Source organism: Chelon labrosus (assembly GCF_963514085.1).
Source record: "Chelon labrosus genome assembly, chromosome: 24".
In the NCBI taxonomy this organism is placed as follows: Eukaryota; Metazoa; Chordata; class Actinopteri; order Mugiliformes; family Mugilidae; genus Chelon; species Chelon labrosus.
Genome location: NC_140357.1, coordinates 3,384,472 through 3,405,803, shown reverse-complemented (window position 1 = coordinate 3,405,803; position 21,332 = coordinate 3,384,472). Strand labels below are relative to the sequence as shown.

Genomic DNA, 21,332 nt, shown 5'->3' with positions numbered 1-21,332 from the left:
TTCAAAATGCTACATTTGTTGTGCCGTGTAATTGAATCACAACAACAGTGACCCGCCGCAGCCTTTCTAGGCCCGGGAGGAAGCACAGCAGGCAGATTTATCTACACTATGTGTGGTCAGTTTCCAATTAAACTTCAACACCATGACTTCTATTAATAGACTAGTTTCATTCCAGTATAATTCCAGTGAATGAGACACTAATTCATTCTGTTGCTTTGCATATTTAAACTGTTCAGAACCCCTTCATGTGGCAGATTTCTGAGCGATGCGGCACTGCCTTTGGGAAAAAGGCATTTTGCAAGGGGAAGCTTCTACCTGAACACCTAGTCGTTATCCAAGTACTGCTCCAATTCAAAGTACAAAACCTGACCAAGTCCAAATATCCAGGTGTCTCCTTGCTCCACTGGAGGACCCATTGGGAGTGGACTTGGTACAGCCAGGTATCCCAGAGAGCACTTCTTTACGCTGCTGTACCGATTCCAGAATCGCTGTCCTACGTCCTCCCGTCTTCCAGAGTCCGTCCTTGACAATCTAACTTCTCAATTCCAAACTACCAAGTGTGCAAGTCAGAAGTTTGCGTACTTGGTATTGATAAATGGCCCAGGTGTCCACGCCCATGTTGTTGCGGCCATGTTGCGGCCATTGGTGAAGGGTCCTAACATTTCTGTGCTGTAAGCTAAGCTAAGCTAGGTTTTGAGCGGTAAAGCGGTCAAATCAGAAAAGTCTAATCTCAAAGGCTCCCAGGTCAAACGGTTGGCGTCCGAGGAAAGCTGAAATCAGTCATCCGCACTTTTATCAGCCGCGTTTCGTTCATAAAATCCTCCACATTAGGGGAAACAGAGCATGAGCTGGGACAAGCTTGTAAACTAGCCGCTAGCTCAAAGGCTAAGAGGGTCAAAGACGTGCGGCCTACGAAGCAGCTGGCTGGTTTTTAATGAGCACCAAAAAAAGGACCTTTTTAAATGTTTATGTGCATGATTTTGATTATTCAAAGGGCAACTGGACTTGTGGAGTTTAGAGACGTCTTCTCTAAACTCTACACTTACAGTTGCCTGTTTAAACGCTTTTTTTGGATTTACCATGACCTGGATGACTGAGAACGTTCACAGACATTATTTGGAGTCGTTGCCATTTTATTTTGACGACCTCAGAGCAGTCAAAGCCATGAGGACCCCGGTGATCTTTGGCGTAGACCTTGGGGTGGGCAGTACCCCGGGAAGGGAAGCAATCTCTGATTATTTAGTTCTTAACATGAATTCCTCATGAGAATAGAAGTACACCGAATATGTCACGGAAAATAAAGAAAATGAAGGATATAGACTTGGGAGCCCTTGGAACCCCTAGTACATCACATTGTCTACCGATTCCCCTCAACAAGGTCTTCCACCGCCGTACTCCATCCGCCCCAAGGGCTGACGCGCTCACTGGATGAGTCTGTTTTCATGGTTTTCCAAGAAAACTCTCGAGGCTACTGCGCATGCAGCCCGGGTCAGAATGGCCGTGCTCAGGGTCGTATGTTTACAGACGACGCTGCACGTGCATTTTCGCATATTTTGATTGCGCAACTGTTCGTTCACAATCATTTAGTATATCTGCAATTGTTCCTCAATACAGTGAAACCTTTGTCGCTGTCGTGTAGTGATATGATCTCTAAAATGAGTCACATGGTCACAGCAAATGCCTTAAACCTCATATTTATGTCTGTTTTATCACTGCTTTATCATTTTCGGGTGCAATTGCTACATTATAAACTGCAAAATGATAAAAAACATTCTCCAATTTCCTGTTTTATGTTTAAAATTAGAGGCAGCTTTTTCTGTTTTCTTCTTTCATTATGTCTCCCTGTAGCCCTCCATTTTCATGGACGTTACGTCACTTTTTTGGCGGGGATTTAGCCCCTCCTTATACTTCTCGACATGTGTAAATACTGCATCTTTTGCATCAGATCGACCTACAGCGGTTCCAGCAATGAAAAACAGGGCCATTAAAGGTCTGAATTTTTCTCCATTCGGATGTTTGACGTGAACATAAGCTTTTGTTTAGAGGAACAATGGTATATAGTTTGAATTTCATAAGGACTTTTCCAACTTTTTAGATGTTTTCCATAATATTTTCATATAGCATCTGCTTTCTGTGGGCTTTGTATGGTCGTCAACATGACACATTTTGTTCAGCTCTCTGGGATCTTCTCTTAAATTTAACATAAGGTCCAGCATAATGAACGATGTTTGCCCGCGCTGCATGCATTTGTAATGACGTCCCGCGCCTCTGTTCTGTCAGCCTGCCCCGGGGTGAACAACGGGAGCTGTCCAGCTCGGCCCCGGATCCTCCGTGTAAGAGAGCAAGAGGAGAGCATGTAAGCGGCGCGAGAGCTGTCCACACCCTGTGGTGCTGAAGCGCTCGCGTGGCCCCCGTGTCTGTGTAAAAGCAACTCCGGGAGAGGACCTCGGGTTAGGGGGGAGGAGGAGGGGGAGGAGGAGAATCCAAGCGCATTAGTCCTGCTTCGTTGGGCTGGGGTGAAAGTTCAAGGCCTCGGGTCGCGCGGCCTGTGCCATCTCTCCCTTTGAAAAGGCAATTTATTTATTTTTTTGTTTTTTTTCGGGGGCTTCTTCAAAAGGCGCCACGGTGTGAGACAGGCTTTATATATTAGCGTCTACATTTTCTTTTCAAGGTGGTAGAGAGAAAGAGGGGGAAAAAATGAAGAAAGAATTCTCTTTGGCGTGGATGGAGGCAGATAGATAGAGATACAGAGATAAAAAAAAAGAAGAAAACGCGAAGACTGAGAATGGCAAGACAATAGAGAAGTGAAATGGCAACGCTTCGCCTTCGCACGCGGCGTCCTTGATATGGAAATGCCGGCTGAGGGCTCAGATCACGTTTCTGACAGCGCAAACCGGAGGCATCTCTCCCCCTGCCTGACACAACAGGTGAGCTCTCTGTTTAAAAAGCCATGGCAGATAAGGAAAGAGAGAGAGCGAGACAGAAAGAGAGAGGGGGGAGTCCCTGAGCCTTTCACTGTCCCCCAAATCCCTCGCCTAGACGGGCTTGATCCCCATTCGCGGGCACGCACTCGGCTCTATTATGCGCCTGAATAAAAGAGAACCCAGCCCGCGTCCGAAGCCTATCGCGTGGTTTCATCAGCCGAGAGGAGCCCCTGGTAAGCGCGATACAGGCTGCGAGGGAGTGCAGAACACAAGGCGTACACAAAGCATGCGCGCAGCGTGAGCTGAAGAGAGGAACTTAAAACCCAAAGTGAGATGAAGAGGAAGCAGAGGCAACACACTTAACTTCCATTTCTTTTACACACAGGGACCTACAAGCATTGATCAGGCTCTGGGTCGCCACTATGCAGCGGCTAATGTGTGCACATACGGGCTGTTGTCTGGACTGAACCCATGACCTGCACTTAATAGGTGGTCTGTCCAACCTGAAGGCCAACCCGCCACGGGAGTTAAAGATTTTATTAAGTGTAATTACCTCTACACCCAATTAGATCTCCCAGGAGAATGGGAAAATTGACCTGGCCGGATATATTTCACGTTTTTTTTGTGCAGGAGAGATGCAAAGGGGTTCGAGAGCCTCTCCTTCTTTGCGACAGAGCATTAGCAAATCTGCCTGGGCTGACGATTTCCCCTCCGGGTCAAGCGGCTGTCGGAGCCCGGCTGATGAAGATGGATGCCCGGGACGAGGCAGGAACTGCTCATGGCCGCCCTCCTCCGACTCCCGTCTCCGAGCCGACAGCTGTCTGTAACGCTGCCGCCTCCACCTGTAAATTATACTAACGCGCGATGACAAGCAGCCTATAGGCAAGGCCACTCGGCGGACTCGTGACATAACTGCCGGCCCCGCTAGAAACAGAGGGGCCCGCGTCTTGTGTTGTGGCGCCACAAAAGTGATCAACCAGTGCGTGGATGCACGTACGCGCGCATAAACCCTGCGCCCGCCCGCTCCTCAATCTTCGACTTCCCCCTTTGAATAATAAAGTCGGCTCCGCTGTCTAATGCTTCCCAGAAATGAACCCCCTTCAAGGCTAGATCGATGGGCAATGGCGGCCGTGCATAATTTTAAAACCTCCTGCGCGCCGCGCGGTTTGGCTAAGTACCTTCGCCAAGGCTTAATGTTTCAAGGTTTGCTTATGAGTTCAATCCGTCTAAAAAAAAAAAAAAAAAAAAAGGTAAAGGGGTCTCCAACAAACTTAAAAAAAAAAGTTCTTATGATTAGACTCCCCTCCTCCTCCTCCGCTCTTACCTCCGTCTCCAAGAACCGCCGCAAGGCCCTCTTCTTCTTGATGCTTTTGCGTCGGACATAAACGGCCACGCTGAGCGCCAGGATGACGATGATGAATAGGCCGCCGATGATGCCAGCTGCTATTAGGGGTGTCCTGCGGAGGCGACGGGAGGAAAAGAGGGAAAGAAAGAAACAGAACAAAAAAAAAAACGCATTAATACTGCTGATACATTGGGAAACTTAAAAAAAAAAAAGGCGCATTGGAAGAAAGTGCGGACCTCAGCTCGAGGAAATGACAAACGATTGAGACCGCTGTTACAATGCCCAGATTATACAGATTTAACCACCGAATCTCAAATGTTCTGGCTGATTTGTCGCAGCTAAACAACTCTAAATGCTCTCGGAGATCCTTTAACGGCAGTAGAAAGCATCTGAAAAACGAATGGAAGCAGCTTGTTCGTGCTATACGTTGCGCCCTTGAACAGCTAGTTGCCAATATAGGATTAACTACACAACTGTACACTCCAAAGTTCCCTAACAAGACTTAATGTGACTGTTGGAAGGGTTTCTACTTCATGTGTCCTCTACCCATCTCAACTTTTGCTTTAGTTTATACCCCCCGCCCCTCCCCCCCAAAACAACAAGCTCAGACACACAATCTTGCGGCAATCCATGGTTTTTATTCCTGTGTGTCCAAACACCGCCACACAGCCATTTCCAACTGAGAGCTGCCTCCATTTTCACGGGTCAGAAGGGAAAAGCCTTCGAGGGTATGCGCTCCCATTACTTGGCAGAGGCGCTGCAGCCAACGCCGGAATGGACTTTTTCTCACAGGTGCCCGAGAAAGAGTTGAAAATTTCCACTACACGAGAAATTAAAAGTTCCCATCCTTCGCAAATTGTTTCTCCATCCACTGCTTAAGGCAAGCCTAGGGGTTGGAAGTTAAAAGCTCTTTCTCTTCATTAATGAAGGCACTAATGCGTTTGCCATTTACTTGCACTCGTGTCTGCCGCTAAGCTACCACTCAGTTCTGTCCCTGCATCGCTCTTTTCCCTCCCGTCTTCATTCCATTTTCACCTCCTCGCCAGAATCTTCTTCGCCTTCCTTTTGTTTTGAGATGGCGGACACTCGGCATAAAATAACAGCCCGATTCCCCAAGTTCAAAACTCTATTAGCTGTGGAAGCCATTAGCGGCTAATGGAAGAGTCGTGTACCTCGGCGCTTCCGTAGAGGAAGGTGCTGCAGCATTTGCCATATCGATTGTGGTGGACTTAAGGAAGGGGGGGGGGGGGGGGGGGGGGGCCTTGAAATTTACAAAGAGGCTGTGGGTTTTCGACGTAATGAGATATACGGCCATGTGGTGAATAGTAATGCGCCGGTTTGGAATGGTTAGGTCAAACGGGGGGGGGGAGGAGGAAGCGTATGGCGAGAAGATAAAAAGACATTCAAGGATAAAAAGGAGATGTGAAAGAAGAAAACAAAGAGCCAGAATGACCATGAACGAACATAAAACAGCCCAGCGCTCCAAAAAAATAGGATCTGGTGGTGACAAATAACAGAGTGAGACAGCACTAGACAAGGGAAAGGACTTCTTTAATTAGGAGGAAAGGGTCTACAGTAGAGCAAGCGACACAGGATCATCAGAGGAGACCAGGGAATAATGCCACTGTGAGAGCAAAAGAAGAACTCGTGGCTCAGCAGAAGCCTCCGAGAGGAAAGCGTAAAGGTCTCATTTCTGTTTCCTCTGTTTAACGGGAGCTCAGGGCCTCTGTTTTATGGGTTTACTGGTTTGGTTAAGTCTAATGAGCCTGGCAGTCTTTTGAATTAGCTTTGAAAAGATTCTGTCTTTTATGGCTATTTTAATATGTGTTGTTGTCTTCAGGCTAGTATAGTATAATGGTAATAGAAGAGGTTGCACTGAATGTAGTCCACTAATGTAGCTCACCTATTTTTATGTAGTTTTAAGGAGATAAAGTTAAATTTAACCATCATCAGATTAAGACTGTTACATTTCTGTCAGACCTGTAACAACTCAAAATGTTGCTATAATACAGAATCTTTAATTAAATTAGACTTATTTTAATTGAATAATATTGGAATTCAGTATCAAATATGTGTAGCTAGAGTCTTAGCTACATTTGTGCAAATTAACCAGTTCAAAATATAAAATATGAAGTCCCTAATTTTAGTTTGTTAAAGGACCACTGTGTGGAATGTAGAGCCATCTAGTGGTGAGGTTGCGAACTGCAACTAAATAAATATCCATCCCTTTCCAAGCAGATAGGAGGAACTACATAGACTGACACTTGGCAGGACAACATGGCAGGCTCTGTGGTAGAGAGCCAACTCCCTACATAGTTATTGTATGTAAAACAAGCTAAAGAAAATAATTCACAGGTGAGTATTCGCTAATGAAAACACAATTACGAATACTCAATTCAGTTTTCAGACCAGACAAACTGTGTCTAAATGTGTGTCTGAATTCTGGGTATGCAAAAATGGAGCAAAACCTAAAGCACCCAACTAAATTGGATCACAGGGAGGCTTTGTATAAGCTTAGACAACAGTAAAAGATTCCTAGGCCACCTGTCAATTATGGAAAACAAAAACGACTACTCTTGCTAATGAGTATCAGGAGATTTAACAGGAACTTTAACGAGTTGTGGCAGGATCTCATGGTGGTCTCCCAGTCCCACATTATAGATGTATCGGGCGATTCCTTACCTGTCCATCATCCCAACACAATCTTGGAGTCTTGGCCCGACGCACCTGTGGGGCACAGCAACCAGAGAGATCATCCATTAAATCAGGGACAGGTTATGAGTAAACCTCATGTTGTCTTTCTTCCACGTCAATCAGCTGTCACTGGGCAGGGACCTGTGGAAAATTGAATCCTGTGCACGGCTGACCACTTGTCAAAATGACAGGAAGGAGTGTTCAGGCTGGGAGGCATTGCTCTTGTTTGTTTCACCTGCTATTCGATTGGATACCTGAACTAAAGAAAACATCTCTGCATCATTTAGTTCCCAGAGCATTTTCTAACCATAGGGGAAATTAATGGAAAACGAAGGAAACCTTTCAGTATCTATTAAAAATTAATACCCTCTAAAGAAAATCTAATTGGTCAGAAACACAACACAGTAAGGATGCTTGCTTCGACCACTGACCACAGTAGTACTTAAGCTGAAAAATAGCAATGAGGTTGAGAGAGATTGGGTGTGATGTTGTGGTCTAGGTGTAGATGCAGTGTCAGGTTAGTGTAGGCGGTGAGGAGATGAATATATTCCAGCATGACAGGGCTTACTGTCGAGCCTTCTAGGGGTGTTATGTGCCTAATACCTTCCCTTCACCGCTGCCATTTTGGACTCAGTCTTTTTCCACAAATACAGCAGCAGGAAGGATGTTTCTTAAATACCTTTCGGCATTCTATAGCAATGGTGATATTCTGCAATGCTTTCCTTCCCAATTTTGATTCAACTTCTCATTTCGCCCCATAGAGTCCCCCAAAACCCACTGCAGAATCACTGACATTTCACCAACGAAGTGGTGGAGACCAAAACTGAGGTAAAAAACTAATTCTCATATGATAGCACTTCTATTGTCCTGCTGCCCTTGCACTACTACCACTCACAGGAGTGTGTTAATGTGTCATTAACCATAGTTTGTACAAATCCTTCTGTAAATCGTTTTAGACTTTGATAATATTCTGCTGCCTTTTTTAATTTAATTTAAATCAATATGTAAATCTGTACATAGGTACATACTCTGCGGTTACTGCTTCTGCACCTCTGGTTAGACGCTAACGGCATTTCGTTGCCTTGTCCTTAAACATGTATAATGACACCAAAGTCGAACCTAATCTAATCTTAAAATGCACTAAAATGAGTGTCCAGTAAATATGCTCAACATTAAACTGAATGTATTCATTTGTTATTAACATCCATGTCCCTGTTGCTAGAGACGACGTCTTATGGCTCAGCGCATGTGCTTATTTTGTCTGCCACTACAAGAAATCATAAGGTTAGCGTATGAATGAATATATGTGAATACAAAAAAATATGCTTTCTTTTTTTACCATCTTAACAATCAAAATAACTGATCTGCGAGAAGCGTTGTTAACATTAGGTAAGCAGGAAGTGATTAGAGCAGACTCTTAGCTGCTCATTAATTCCACATCCTTGAGTGGAGGACTTTGAACAGCAGGATAGACACAGGAGAACAGTTTCTGAACGCCTCTGTTTGTGTGTGTGTGCGCGCGCATGCAAGCCGCATGGGCGCGCAAGACACAACAAATTACGCAGCAAATTAGGAGCGCAGACTAACTTTGGAATTAAATTGGTGACAACTGTGGCTCCTCCAAAGCCGCTTCGTTGTCAATTAAACGCCGCACCAAATAGCCAATTAGCAAGCAATCAGTGTCTGTGGCCAATGCTGTGTGTGCGTGGACGTGTGTCGGAGTTGCCACGTTCCTAAAGAACAAAGGACTTCTGTGACAATAAGCTCGGAAGCGTGCATGCTCTTCTCTTTTAGCGATCTATCAGTATTTGGAACGTTTGTTTTGCTAGTAAGGAAGTATAATGAGTAACCTGAATTGTCAGTAACTGCTAAAGCAATGTACTGATATTAAACAGCACTGTTTTATTCTTGATACTAACCCCTGAGTAAAAGCTTCTATTGGGAGAAACGTAACCTTGCATGTATTAGCCCTGTTGGGCACACACAACCATTAGGGACAGAAGCAGTTTGCCAATATTTTATTGAGCCACAAATGATGACCATTTGCATACAGAGGTCAGATTGGATCTTAATGCCCGGTGTGACCACGCGTATTTAAAGCTGGGACTACTACTAATCCGATCAATACCAGGTCTAAACAGGGCTGCCCTCTCATTTGATACATAGCTACTTCCTGCTATGCAAGAGACGGAACATTAAGTCCCTTTCCAAATCATCTCGCCGGCAATGTTGCCAGGTTTTAGAGCTCTAACTTTGTTTGCCGTGGCTGTCGACATTCGCCACCTTAGCCCCTTGACCATCTTTACTTCATGTTCTCTGACCATCCCCCCATTGGCAGAAGCTTCCCTGGTGGTGTGCCCCTTATTCAAGTAAAAAAAGCAAAAAGGCCAAGGGCTAAGTCCAAAGTCACACTGACAAGCTTGAGAGGATGAAAACACAGCACACTGGTATATAAGGAAGGTACATTTAGTTGTTTTTGAAGCCTTGTGCTGCTTTGGCCTCTGTTTCTTAGTGTGTTTATTTAGGTACAGAGTGAAAAAGACAGCAAGATAGCGGCTAAGCTTCGAGTGTATTTACAAGTTTGTTTTGCGGTCTCCGTAGAGCTGCACTCAAATATAGTGACAGTTCGTGTATGAATCCGTCATCTGTACCGCTCCCGGATGCATTCAAAGGACTGATCTGTGTTTTCAAGAGTTCAAGGCCATCTGCCTGACCCTGTACTCTCTAAAGGGTGAATTAAAGCGGCATGGTCAGCTGCCAATCTTCTTGCACATGGATGAGCACAAAGGTATCTGAGCAAACCCCGAGACTTGTGGTTGAGCAAAGTACCGGAAAGGGTTACAACCTCGTGACGGCACGTACAGAACGCTCTCGTTTATTCTGGTATAAGCAAAATAACTCAGCAATGCCATACAGAGAGAGCTACAATAACAGCCTGTAAAGGAGTAAATCTGAAACTAGCTCTTGTTTTCAAGACGCCAACCGCTCAGTCTTCTTTATCGAAGACATCCCTGGCTTCATGTCTCCACTTTCCGTCTGCACCCATCCCTTGATTCATCGTTCATCTGCAGTGTACCTTAAGGGTCAATATATTCCACCTCTGACTGGAGGAACCCCGGAATCCAGCTACAGGTCGGGGAATGTAGCACCTGCAATAATAAGTCGGTCTTTCTTTCTCTCTCTCTCTCTTTGGGAGGGAAGTGCCGCATGTCGGCAATGCCGCCCGGGTGCAATGCAGCATTCTTCATGGTGCTTTTAGCAGAATAAAAGCACCTAAGGTTGCTCGCAAAGGTAGGGAGATGAGTGAACGCTTAAAAGAAATGGTTCAACTTTAATACACAAGACACAGATCTTTGAGTATGGTTCTTGTCTTACCCCTGGGTGCAGTTGGCATGGCAGGGATGACACTCGTTGTTGGCCTTGGCATATTTGAAGATGAAACTGTTGGCTCCCTGCAACCCATCGGGGCATTTCTCCACACAGTTGGGTCCATCTTTGAAGTGGAGGCATTTAACGCACTGGTCTGGGCCCTGGGAGGAGAGTAGGACAAGACGGAGGGAGATGAGAAGATGAGGAGGTGGCGGACAACGGGTGAATAAAGAGTCAAGAGTCGGGGGTGAAGGAACCCGGCAAGAGGAAAAAAATAAAGTTATGGAAAATGGAATGGGGTAAAGAAAGAAAGAAGGAAAGAGGAACGGAGATAAAGGAAAAATGTATGAGAGGAGGGAACTGAATTGAACAGAATCAAATTCAGACCTGGCGAATCATGTCAATTTGCTCACTTGCTATCGCAGCTAATTTACCTGGCAGGACCCCACATGAATTCCATTCAGTGATTTATAATGTGTTGGAGCCAAATTGCCTTGAGTGTATTCCGCAGCTACCCCCGCTAAAATTGGCAAAACGCATAAGGAATCAGGTCGTGTCAAAGCGCCGCACATCCAATGTGATGGAGGAGATGACAGGCGGTAACGGAGCACGAGCCCCGCTGCAGCAGGATCATGAATAAGTGAGATGGGCACTGGAGCGAGAGCGTGTGTGAACAGAAGGAAAAAAACGAGTGTACTCCATGTGTGTGTTTGCCCTTGTTCATGTCTGAGGCGACGACGGTGTTGACTAAAGTGTGACCTTACAGTTGTGCAAACATGGGTGTGTTTGAGTGCGCGCACGGGAGCCGTTGCCAAGTCGCATTCGGCGCGCGGGGGGGAGCCTCGGCGCAGCGCTCAGTTGCTAATGACGACCACAGTGACCTGACGGACGGCTTCTCGCGGCTTGACACATCCGGACGCACGCCATCAATAAACATTATTCCCACTTAGTATGTTGGAGTGCGTGCATGCACTGGTGTGGCTGCATGCCGATGTGCGAATGCATTCAAGTATGTCCGTGTATGCATGTGTATTTGTGTGCAAGAGCGCCTGTGGATGATTGACTCCGGTGTTATTTACTACTCAGCTGTGACCAGCATCTCAAAGTCGCCAGACTCTGTTCATCCTTGAGGAGTTGCACTTCATCTCTTATTCTCTTTCTCGGGCGCAGTCATAAAAGGTTGATAACACAATCGCAACACATTTGGAGCACTACAGAGTGTTTACACCAAACAGGATGGTTTCATTAGGTCCAAGAAATGAGCCAAGAAATGGTATTATTACGGAAAAACTGCATAAATATGCTGTATATGCAGAAAATACGGAAGCCAAGAATGGCCAAAATTTTTACAAAAAAAAAAACCAAATATGCCGCTTTCTCAAAATTACAAATGAATTATTTTGTCATCTAAAGAAAACATAAGGTTGCCTCCTCAGTCAGATGACGTAGTTTAAAGACTGATAAAGCCGGAAACTGAAGCTAATAGGGAGGTTGAATGGGTTACATAAAAAAAGGACGAACACTCAGGAGCATGGTGTTCGTTTCGATATACCCAAAGATTCTCAGTGGGTAAGGTCTGGACTCTGTGGTGGCCAATCCATGCGTGAAAATAATGTCTCATGCTCCCTGATCCACTCTTTCACAATCTGAGCCCGATGAATCCTGGCATTGTCATCTTGGAATATGCCCGTGCCATTAGGGAATAAAAAAACCCATTGATGGAATAACCTGGTCATTCAGTATATTCAGGTAGTCAGCTGACCTCATTCTTTGGGCACATAATGTTGCTGAACCTAGACCTGAGCAACTGCAGCAACCCCAGATCATAGCACTGCCCCCACAGGCTTGTACAGTAGGCACTAGGCATGATGGGCGCATTCCTCTGGAACAGGGTAAAAGTTTGCACGGCGGATGCATGGCTCTCGTGTGCAGACGCGTGTCTGGCTCCGCTGACATTTGAGAGGGAAATTCTAACATTTGCGCACACTCAACCACATCCGAGTCTTTAAAAGTGACTTTAAGGGAAGGTCAGAAACTAATCTTGTTTTGCTTTTTTTTATTTTGTGTGTCTGCGTATGCGTGCTTGCCAAAAGCGTGCCTCCAAAAGTCGCCACGGCAGTTCATCATCCCTCCCATTAACCTAGCATTCACCTTCGCAAACAGCCCCCTTATATCTACTGAAACCCTGGGCGCAAAACAGATGCACTCCTGAAAAAATAAACTGAAATCCACTTGGGCACGTAGGAGATATGATATCTCGCACAGAAAGGGGGGGAAAAAATAAATAAAACCAGACAAGTGGTTTTAATCTAAAAGTATCGAGAAAGTGCTGTTAGGCGAAGGGGGAAGTTTGAGGGTGTCTGAAGTGCGTTCAGGAGAGTCTTACCTGGCCAAGGCATGTCATGGTGTTCCCATCCATCTTCTCACACTGACCATCACACTCCAGGCACACGGACCCGTTGGCAAATTCCCGCACTTCCCTGATAGAGGCGGGAAAAAAATAAATCAAAACAGAGATGCATGTATTATAGATTCGAGAGCACGTTGAAATATTGATTAAGAGAACGCTACGAGAGGATTTTCAATTATTCCATGTGTAGATAAGCACAAACTGTACATAGGAGGCTTTTTTCAAATCGTCCTTTACTAAAGGCCACCTGCAAAGACTTACTTGCACTGGCTGCTAGAGTGCCCTCTGGTTGCGGGGGGCATGCAGGGCAGTCGGCTGCATGAAACTATCTGATCATGTTAAATGCTTAGTGTGGTCAACATGCTCACAGAGAAGAGGCTGCATGAATAATGAAGAGGCTTTTAAATCATGGGCAAACATGAGGGGATAGACGGCAGGCACACAAGTTTGTATTCAGAGGAAGTGAAGGGACGGATGAGTCTTTTTATCCCGTTATCAAAGAACCATTGCGGCAACTGGCAACTGGCAACTGCCGCTTCAACCCCTTGTTCGGCCAGATAAAGGCATGTGTGCAGTTTGTCGGTTTAAGTTTCTTCTGAAGGAGCGGAAAGTAAACAACAGAGCTCGATATTGCCTTTATACACTGCAATTACAGCAGCACCGCCTCAGGCCATGCTGCCGAATCCTTGCCCATGTGTGTGTGTGTGTGTGTATGGGGTGTGCCTGCACCCGATCTATAGATGTCCGTCCGCGTCCGAATCCTCGCATTATCTTTTGAAGCAGGCCTGCCTCTGGTGGGCGGGAGGGGCCGGGCAGGTCCGCCGTCGATACCGAGCGCCGCCGATCAAAAACACTTTTCACATCAGAGGGATCGATCGGGCCGACGCAGAGGACAGACGCCCTCGGAGGAGGATTCACCCAGTGGCCTAGAGAAACCCCTTTCTCACAGTGTTGGGGGATAATGAGAGGGACTGTTTGTATTTGCATGCGATGTGCTACTGGGGCGAGATAAAGAGCCGACGGATTCCTCGTTCTGAGCTGATCTGATGCTGAGAAAGCGGGACCTCCTGCGGGGTATGTGTGTTTTATGCATTTTCATGTGGGGAATATTAGATGAAAAAATTTCAGGCTTGCCACTTCTAAAAGCTACATAAAAAAAAGAGACATTCTGACACCGTGGAGTTCAACTGTATCACATTAAAGGGCAATAAAAGTGATGATAAAATCCCAGATTTCCCTTTTTTGCACGGCTTTAATGTCAATTCCTCCTTTTTTTCCCCCTTCTTTGAATGGTCCTGTTGGTTCATTGTGAACAGCAGCTTGTCTCAAACATGCAGCTATACAGTTCGCACAGACTGGCCTTTTGTCAATAATATTTTTGATGGACTCGCAGGAAACTCCCATCGCTCTTTTTGCATTTCTCCCTCGTCTTTCTTTCCCTTGTTCCAAAATAAATTAAATTTCTCTCCTGTAAGCTCTGTCCAGGGGAATCCTTTAGAAAAAAAGGCATAGGCAGTGGAGAGATATCTCTTTTGTTGGTTGAGGGGGAAAAAAAAAATACATGGAGGAGAATGGGTGAGAGACAAAGACCTCTGCAGCGGTGCTCTCTGGGGTTATTTCCATTCCGTCAAAGCCGTTCCTCCTGATTGGCCCCCTTCACGGCTGGACGTGTGCACGAGGCCCCATCGGGGGATGGCCTGATGGGGGATTAGCCCTGTTTTAGCAGGAATTTAAGCAGGACTGTGGCCACTATCCAAACCTCCATACACCCTAGCAAGCCAGAGCATGGTCAACCCACCAGAGCAACTTTTTTTAATTAAACACTTTCAACGCCTCCCTAACCCACATCCTCCCACTTCCTCATCCAACCCCAGTGGACGCCATCTCAGCCGTTTTCTCCAGCCCCCTCCACGCTCCTCTGCTCTGCCTTTGTTTTATTCAACAGAAGTATAAACTAAAGGGAATTAGCGCCTTTCCTCATTAAGAATGGAGACGTAGAACAAGAGCAAGCCGAGGAGTCTTAAGGTTTAAAATCACCAACCTGAAAACATTTTTAATGAGCGAACACCAAATTCTTTGGAGATGTTCAGTCCAATAGCTTCAGAGCAAACTACCACATTAAGCAAATCTTTGCTGCATAAAATGAAACTCCAAATGCACTGACTAAACCCGAGATTTTTGAAAACAATCATTAAGAGATGGGGAGATAGCGTTGAAAACGTGATTCTGAAGGCACCATTAAAAAACAGCACACATAGTTGTAAATGATTAGCCGTAAAAGTATATACATATATAGTTTTAGGGTACAACTAAACTAACTCTTCCCATGTATAAAGTCACAAAAATCAGTACAGAAAAGATGGAAATTGATTATTTATATTAAAAGTTTGTAATAATAAGTAAAATGCGTCTTTACGCAGATGATACTCTACTGCCAAGAACTAAAAATCCTTGCTGGTGGCGTGCTCAGTTGCATTTTATAGGTAATCTGTTGTTTTCTCTAACAATCCCCAAGAGGTGGGTCGTATTATTAAGAATGGAGACGTAGAACAAGAGCGAGCTGAGGAATCTTAAGGTTTAAAATCACCAACCTGAAAACATTTTTAATGAGCGAACACCATGTTCAGTCCAGTAGCTTCAGAGCAAACTACCACATTAAGCAAATCTTTGCTGCATAAAATGAAACTCCAGATGCACTGACTAAACCCGAGATTTTTGAAAATGGGATTCTGAAGGCACCATTAAAAAACGGCACACATAGTTGTAAATGATTAGCCGTAAAAGTATGTACATATATAGTTTTAGGATACAACTAAACTAACTCTTCCCATGTATAAAGTCACTATAATCAGTACAGAAAAGATGGAAATTGATTATTTATATTAAAGGTTTGTAATAGTAAGTAATAGTAAGTAATAATAAGTAAAATGCGTCTTTACGCAGATGATACTCTACTGTCAAGAACTAAAAATCCTTGCTGGTGGCTTGCTCAGTTGCAATTTGTAAATAGATAATATGTTGTTTTCTCTAACAATCCCCAAGAGATGGGTTGTTTTATTAAGAATTTTTTTTTGTATGTTACTTTGTGGATTTTGGAACGAAATAGTCAGTTTCCAAGACTCTTTAGAAATTGCCTCAACAATCCAGGTGGCAAACACAGCTGTATGTTGTATGTACACATACATCAGCTTTCATTTATCATGCCAGCAATTCATTTTCAAAGCCCTGTTGCTCTGCGGGCGGTGACTTCTTACACCAGGGAAATCCTTATGGATATTTTGCTTCCACAGTTCAAGCCCGCGACACCGAGCGATGTAGCGGGCATGTCGATTGCTACTTACAATGCATCACAGTGGCTGACTGTATTTACAGTATAAGAAATGAGTGTGCTTCAGCTGCACCCCGCCATGCGCCTTCCCCTCGCCTTCTTCAAAGCCCTCGCTGTGAGCTGTTTTCCCCGGCAACTTCAAAGCCTCCCTCCCACAAACGGCGCCGGAAAGGACCGGCAACAAGTCAACATGACCGAGGGTTGCTCGCTCTTATGCACCCCTTTTCTTGCACACGCACACGCGCCCTCTTCTCCTCCACTGGGGAAAACACGAGCTTGACATCACTGCTTGCAAGAAAGTCATATTTATCTTGTGGCAGATGCTGCCGGTACGGTCTTATTTTAGACGGGCGCTTTCAAGTGCTGCGATTCACAACAGCTCTTCTTCGTTCATTCAAGAGCAGCAAGAAAGGAAAAGAAAAACATCTACAAAAGGAGTGCTTCTCCCCAGGTGAGTTGGCAGTGATCTTTTTGATGTGCCCCTTGGCAATATAAAGAAATGACCTGAATGAAATTATCCACGCTGAAAACTGAACGGCAGTGAATTGTTAGGGCACTTGAAAGGTCTTTATGGATAATATTAGCCAGTTTCCAGGTCTGAGAGGTAAACACTCATGTCTGTCATTCCAAATGGGCAATGTGTATTAAAAAGTAACACCAATATATTTATATTCCGGACAATAGGAGTAAGAAAATACTGTGGAATTCCTTATTGGTTCTTATTGAATTCATGCCAATCGGCAATTAGACTCCTCCAGAGCCTTTGAGGATGTTTTGACTTCATTCTCATGTGTTAAAGACGTTTAAATTGATTTCATTTCCCCTGCTCGTCACGTACGGCTGTTTGGAGGGGGAATTTGAAACCGTAATGATCTGACAGTCGGGGAAACGCTCATTTCTGCAGTTTTACAGATGTGCGTCAGGCAACTCAGAGATGCAGCTTGTAAAACATTTGCTCAGAAAACATCAAAAAGGGGAAAACAGTTTCATCTGTGAACTGACTCCTCACCCGTCAAAGAGGTTGCAGGACTCGACGCAGGTGCGGCCTCGCCGGAAGTAGCGGCAGGAGAGGCACTGGTCCGGCCCCGGGCCCCAGCACCCGTCATCCGAGCACATCCGGTCACACACCATTCCCTGCTGAGCTGCGGAGAGAAAGGAGGCACGCACTAGCCACACGCAAAATACAATTATGGAAACATGATATCCTGAATCAGTGTTAATTTTGTTAACAAAGACGATGACGTAAAACATTCGTCAACGACTATTGGTTTTAAGACTAAGACAAGACAGGACTAACATGCGTTTTGACATTTCAAGATGTTACCTGAATATCCGACAATCAAAATACACAATCTCTTCGTATGGGCTTTCAAAATGTGTGTCCCTGTCATTGGATTGAACAAGGGGCGCTCGTCTCACAGTCGATGGTAGCCTATCAAAACTAGCAAGCTGCCACAAGCATGTGGGCTCCAGCACCATAAATAAGCTATGAAGTTCTATCAGATCTATCTGTAATGTATGATACAACCTTATAAATTAGCAAAGACAGCACAGCAAGTAGAGATCTACCTCTGGAGAGAGATAAGACGAATTGCACAAGTGCTTAGAATGCACTGTCAATACAGCCTTTTACTTGCATTGAAATGTCTACCACATATATAAGCTTACTAAATTGGTCTACAGTGAGAAAAAGACTAAATTGCGTAAATTGAATACTCCTTGGAAGTTCAACGTCTGGCCGTAGGCCGCCTACGTTCACAGTCTGGCCGAAGGCTGCCGAGCTGTGTGAGCAAACATCGGCATTCCCAACACATTAAAGAACACCCTGAACAGAAGCCTAAGCCCTTTTTTTGTGTTCCTCCAGCCCAACCGCAACAATCAATGCTGTTCATCAGGCTCGCCGTCTCCTCCATCCGGTGAGTGACACACACCTCCCCGGGAGTGTCGCCTGCCAGGGGGCTGAACCCTTTGTCAACAGCAGAGGCAGTCAACGCTAGGCAGAGGGTCGAGCCTAATGAAGAGGCCTGTGTAAGGTCCCATCGATCGATCTCTAACACACACGCCGCACTCATTAGCTGGCTAATGATATCAACCGCAGCATGGCAGGGCCAAGAAAAACTACAGCAGCCCATTTTCCTCCGTCACAGTCAGCTTTGCTTGCAAACTAACACGTTGTCAAAGTGTAACACAGGTAGTGGTGAATAATACTACCAATATATTTTTATTAAACTATTTGTCATAATTCCGTCAGGTCTACACTTCCCTGTGGCTAGCGGTGAGTTTACCCACCTCAGCGCATGACGCATTAAGTGCCAGAGTGGAATAAGAGCTTTCATGACCAAGCATCAGAAAGCTCTGGGGTACTGTTCCCTTGGAAACGGACATGTGTAAGGCCCGGGCAGGTATATGTGAGAAATCAGATTTGGAATTAATTACTGTGCTCATGGGTTTGGTTACAGCTGTGCTGAGACAAAACATTGTGTGCAAAAGTTGCCTCTAGAAAGTGAGGTTGAATGATTTGCAAGTGCCGATATTCATCATAGATCGAAACGGCTTGCAAATCATGAAACTCACTGCATTCCTTCGGATCTCGGTTGTTCCGGATGAGGACCTTCTGGCTTGGCGTCCGGAACAGCGACGTCCAGTTGACGGTGTTGTAGAAGCACAGGCGGCTGTTGTTGAAGATGTACACGCTCCCGGCGCTGATCTCATCCAGCGACTGGAACTGGAGGGAGGAGATCCAACGCTGCTTCAGGATCAAAAGAGAAATACCACTACCACTGCAAGAGAAGGGGAACGAGGGGGAAAGGGAAATGAGTGGAAACAAAGAGAAGGCAAGTGGCGAGAGAGAAATTAAGCATTGGAAAAACTGTTGGAAGAGGAAGAAAAGGGGAAAAGGAGTAACTGGAGATTTGATGAGAAGAAAAGTCAAACGAAAAAGACAAAAAAGTCAACGCAGAAGACAAAGAGGAACAAGCAAAAGAGGGAGAAGACAAAGTCAAAGGTAGAAAGGCAGAAAGTTCAAAGAGAAACACTAAGCAAAAGATGAAGACGACAAAAAAGAAGAAGACAAAGCCAAAGAAGAACAGGAGACAACGTTTTAGAAGATGGAGAAAAAGACGACAAAGAGAAGACAATGGAGAAGACAAAGAGGAACACACAGCAGAAGCAGAGAAGAAGAGAAGACAAAGAGCTTGAAGAAGAAAAAGCCAAAGAAGACGACAAAGAGGAACATGAAGAAGATGAAGAAGAAGCCAAAGAAGACGACAAAGACGAACATGAAGAAGATGAAGAAGAAGCCAAAGAAGACGACAAAGACGAACATGAAGAAGATGAAGACAAAGAAGACGAAGAAGAAAAAAACGAAGAAGCCAAAGAAGAACATGAAAAAGATGAAGACAAAGAAGAAGAAGAAGCCGAAGAAGACAACGACAAAGAGGAACACAAAGAAGAAGGCAAAGAGGAACAAAGGAGATGAAGAAAAACAAGACACAAGAACACAAGAAGAAGAAGAGAGGAGGAGGCCATGGAGGAGTTCTGACACTTGTAAGCAAACACAAACATCTGTTATTAAAACACTGAGTGATAATAGCTGCATATTCTAATCTATATTACTTCCTGGAACATTGCATTCAAATGTCATGATTTCTACCTGTAAAGAGATCGGCCACCAATGGTTGCCAGGTTGGAGAAAACGCTCAGATCCGTCATGTTCTCGGGCCAAGACTGGATGTTGAGGTAACCTAAAGACACATCCGGAAAAAAAAAAGCGGTTGAACAATATGAACAAAACTTTTCTTTAAAACAGAATTAAGTCCATTTGCTCGGTTCAAATGGTGAAAGGGAGATAGCGGAGACAGGGTGTGTTTGATGAAGAAGCAGAGGAATGATGAGCAAGGGGAGAGAAATCTTTTTGTTGCTGACATCCAAAGCCGGAGCCGCACCGCCTCTGTGAAGTTCAAGCAAGAACCCATTCCTTGTAGGATGTGCGCATGGAGAAGACAATATACGCTAATTAAAAGAATGGGTTTAATATTCTGCACAATTTGTCCGCTTGCACTTGCCTTTAATGACAGATTATATCAAATCAGCATCTGTGGAAATGACATTAAAAAAGGGATAGAGCAGGAAATGGCTGGGATGGAATGGCCATTGCTCTTTCTTATTGCTTAGGTTTTCATTATGAAAATGCAGTTTCACTCCATTAGCTGTTTGGCTCAACTGCAAGTCGCAGTTTAATATGACAAAAGGCTTTGTATACGAGGTATTGCTCATCCCTTAAGGCCTCTAATAGCTAATGAATAAATACACACACAAGGTTGCACACGCACTGAGAGCGTGATATCCACCAGAGCAACCTTTCAGAGTTCACCGATAAGAAATCTGCTTTCCCTCGAACGCCTTTTTTTTTCTTTTGCTACTTCGGCGGCCAAACAATTCACACAAACACAACCCGCTGCATAATAATAGTACTGTTTTCTTCAGCCGGTGTTTCCAAGGTGACTTCAGTGAGGCAGACTTACCTGTGATCTCTTTGACAGTGCGAAACACGTTGAGACGCTCCGGGTCCATAGGTCCAATGCCATGATACATGTCCCTGAAGAAAAACGCATAATCTTTACATAATGCCAGGTTACGGATTTATTTATGAAATTATTCTTAAGGTGTAAACGGCAATAACTTGAAGGCATCATTAGGGAAAGAACCTAAGTCAGGGCCATTTATCAAAAGTTTGATGTCTTGAAATAAACTTTGATGATGTTCATTTGGTTTTGTTTGGAACACACTGTTCTGAAACCACAATTCCCTGCAAACTGTTGGAAACTATTTCTGAAGTGTTGAGATATCTGGAGGGAAAAGAGGACATTGAGTCCCAGTGATAAGATCCCTGTTTACGTCAATGTACGTCAAAAGGTATTCAGTGACTGAAACTATCTCAGATACCATTTTAATAAACACCCTTTTGACTCACAAGTTTAGAGTCATTTGCCATTTTTGGTTCACAGCCGGCTGATGAACATTGTGGAATTAGCATTTGTCAAATTATACTAGCAGTTAGCAAGAGGCAAAATGTTCTGTGGAATTGGTGGAGACCAAAACAGAGGTAAAATGCATAAATAGGCAGCTAGGGATAAAGAAGTACCTCTGTTTAACTACTTCTTCATGATAGCTCTCTTATCTATCTTGCATTGGTTTGAAGCTTTGGTTGCATACATACTCCAATATTAAAGTATATCTAAAAGGCGTTTAGATCCGAAGATG

At 44.7% G+C, this 21,332-nt stretch overlaps 1 protein-coding gene across 1 annotated transcript in view; it reads right to left on the bottom strand.

Annotated features, from left to right (window-relative positions):
• LOC311509449 (receptor tyrosine-protein kinase erbB-4) overlaps nucleotides 1-21,332 on the bottom strand; it is a gene marked incomplete at its 5' end in the record, with an annotated part of 240,178 nt that overhangs the window by 37,140 nt on the left and 181,706 nt on the right. Inside the window, 8 exon segments of the mRNA XM_084574670.1 lie at nucleotides 4,249-4,381; nucleotides 6,952-6,996; nucleotides 10,339-10,493; nucleotides 12,719-12,812; nucleotides 17,080-17,212; nucleotides 18,645-18,850; nucleotides 19,723-19,813; nucleotides 20,594-20,667. Coding sequence (XP_084430796.1) covers nucleotides 4,249-4,381; nucleotides 6,952-6,996; nucleotides 10,339-10,493; nucleotides 12,719-12,812; nucleotides 17,080-17,212; nucleotides 18,645-18,850; nucleotides 19,723-19,813; nucleotides 20,594-20,667 — 931 coding nt within the window.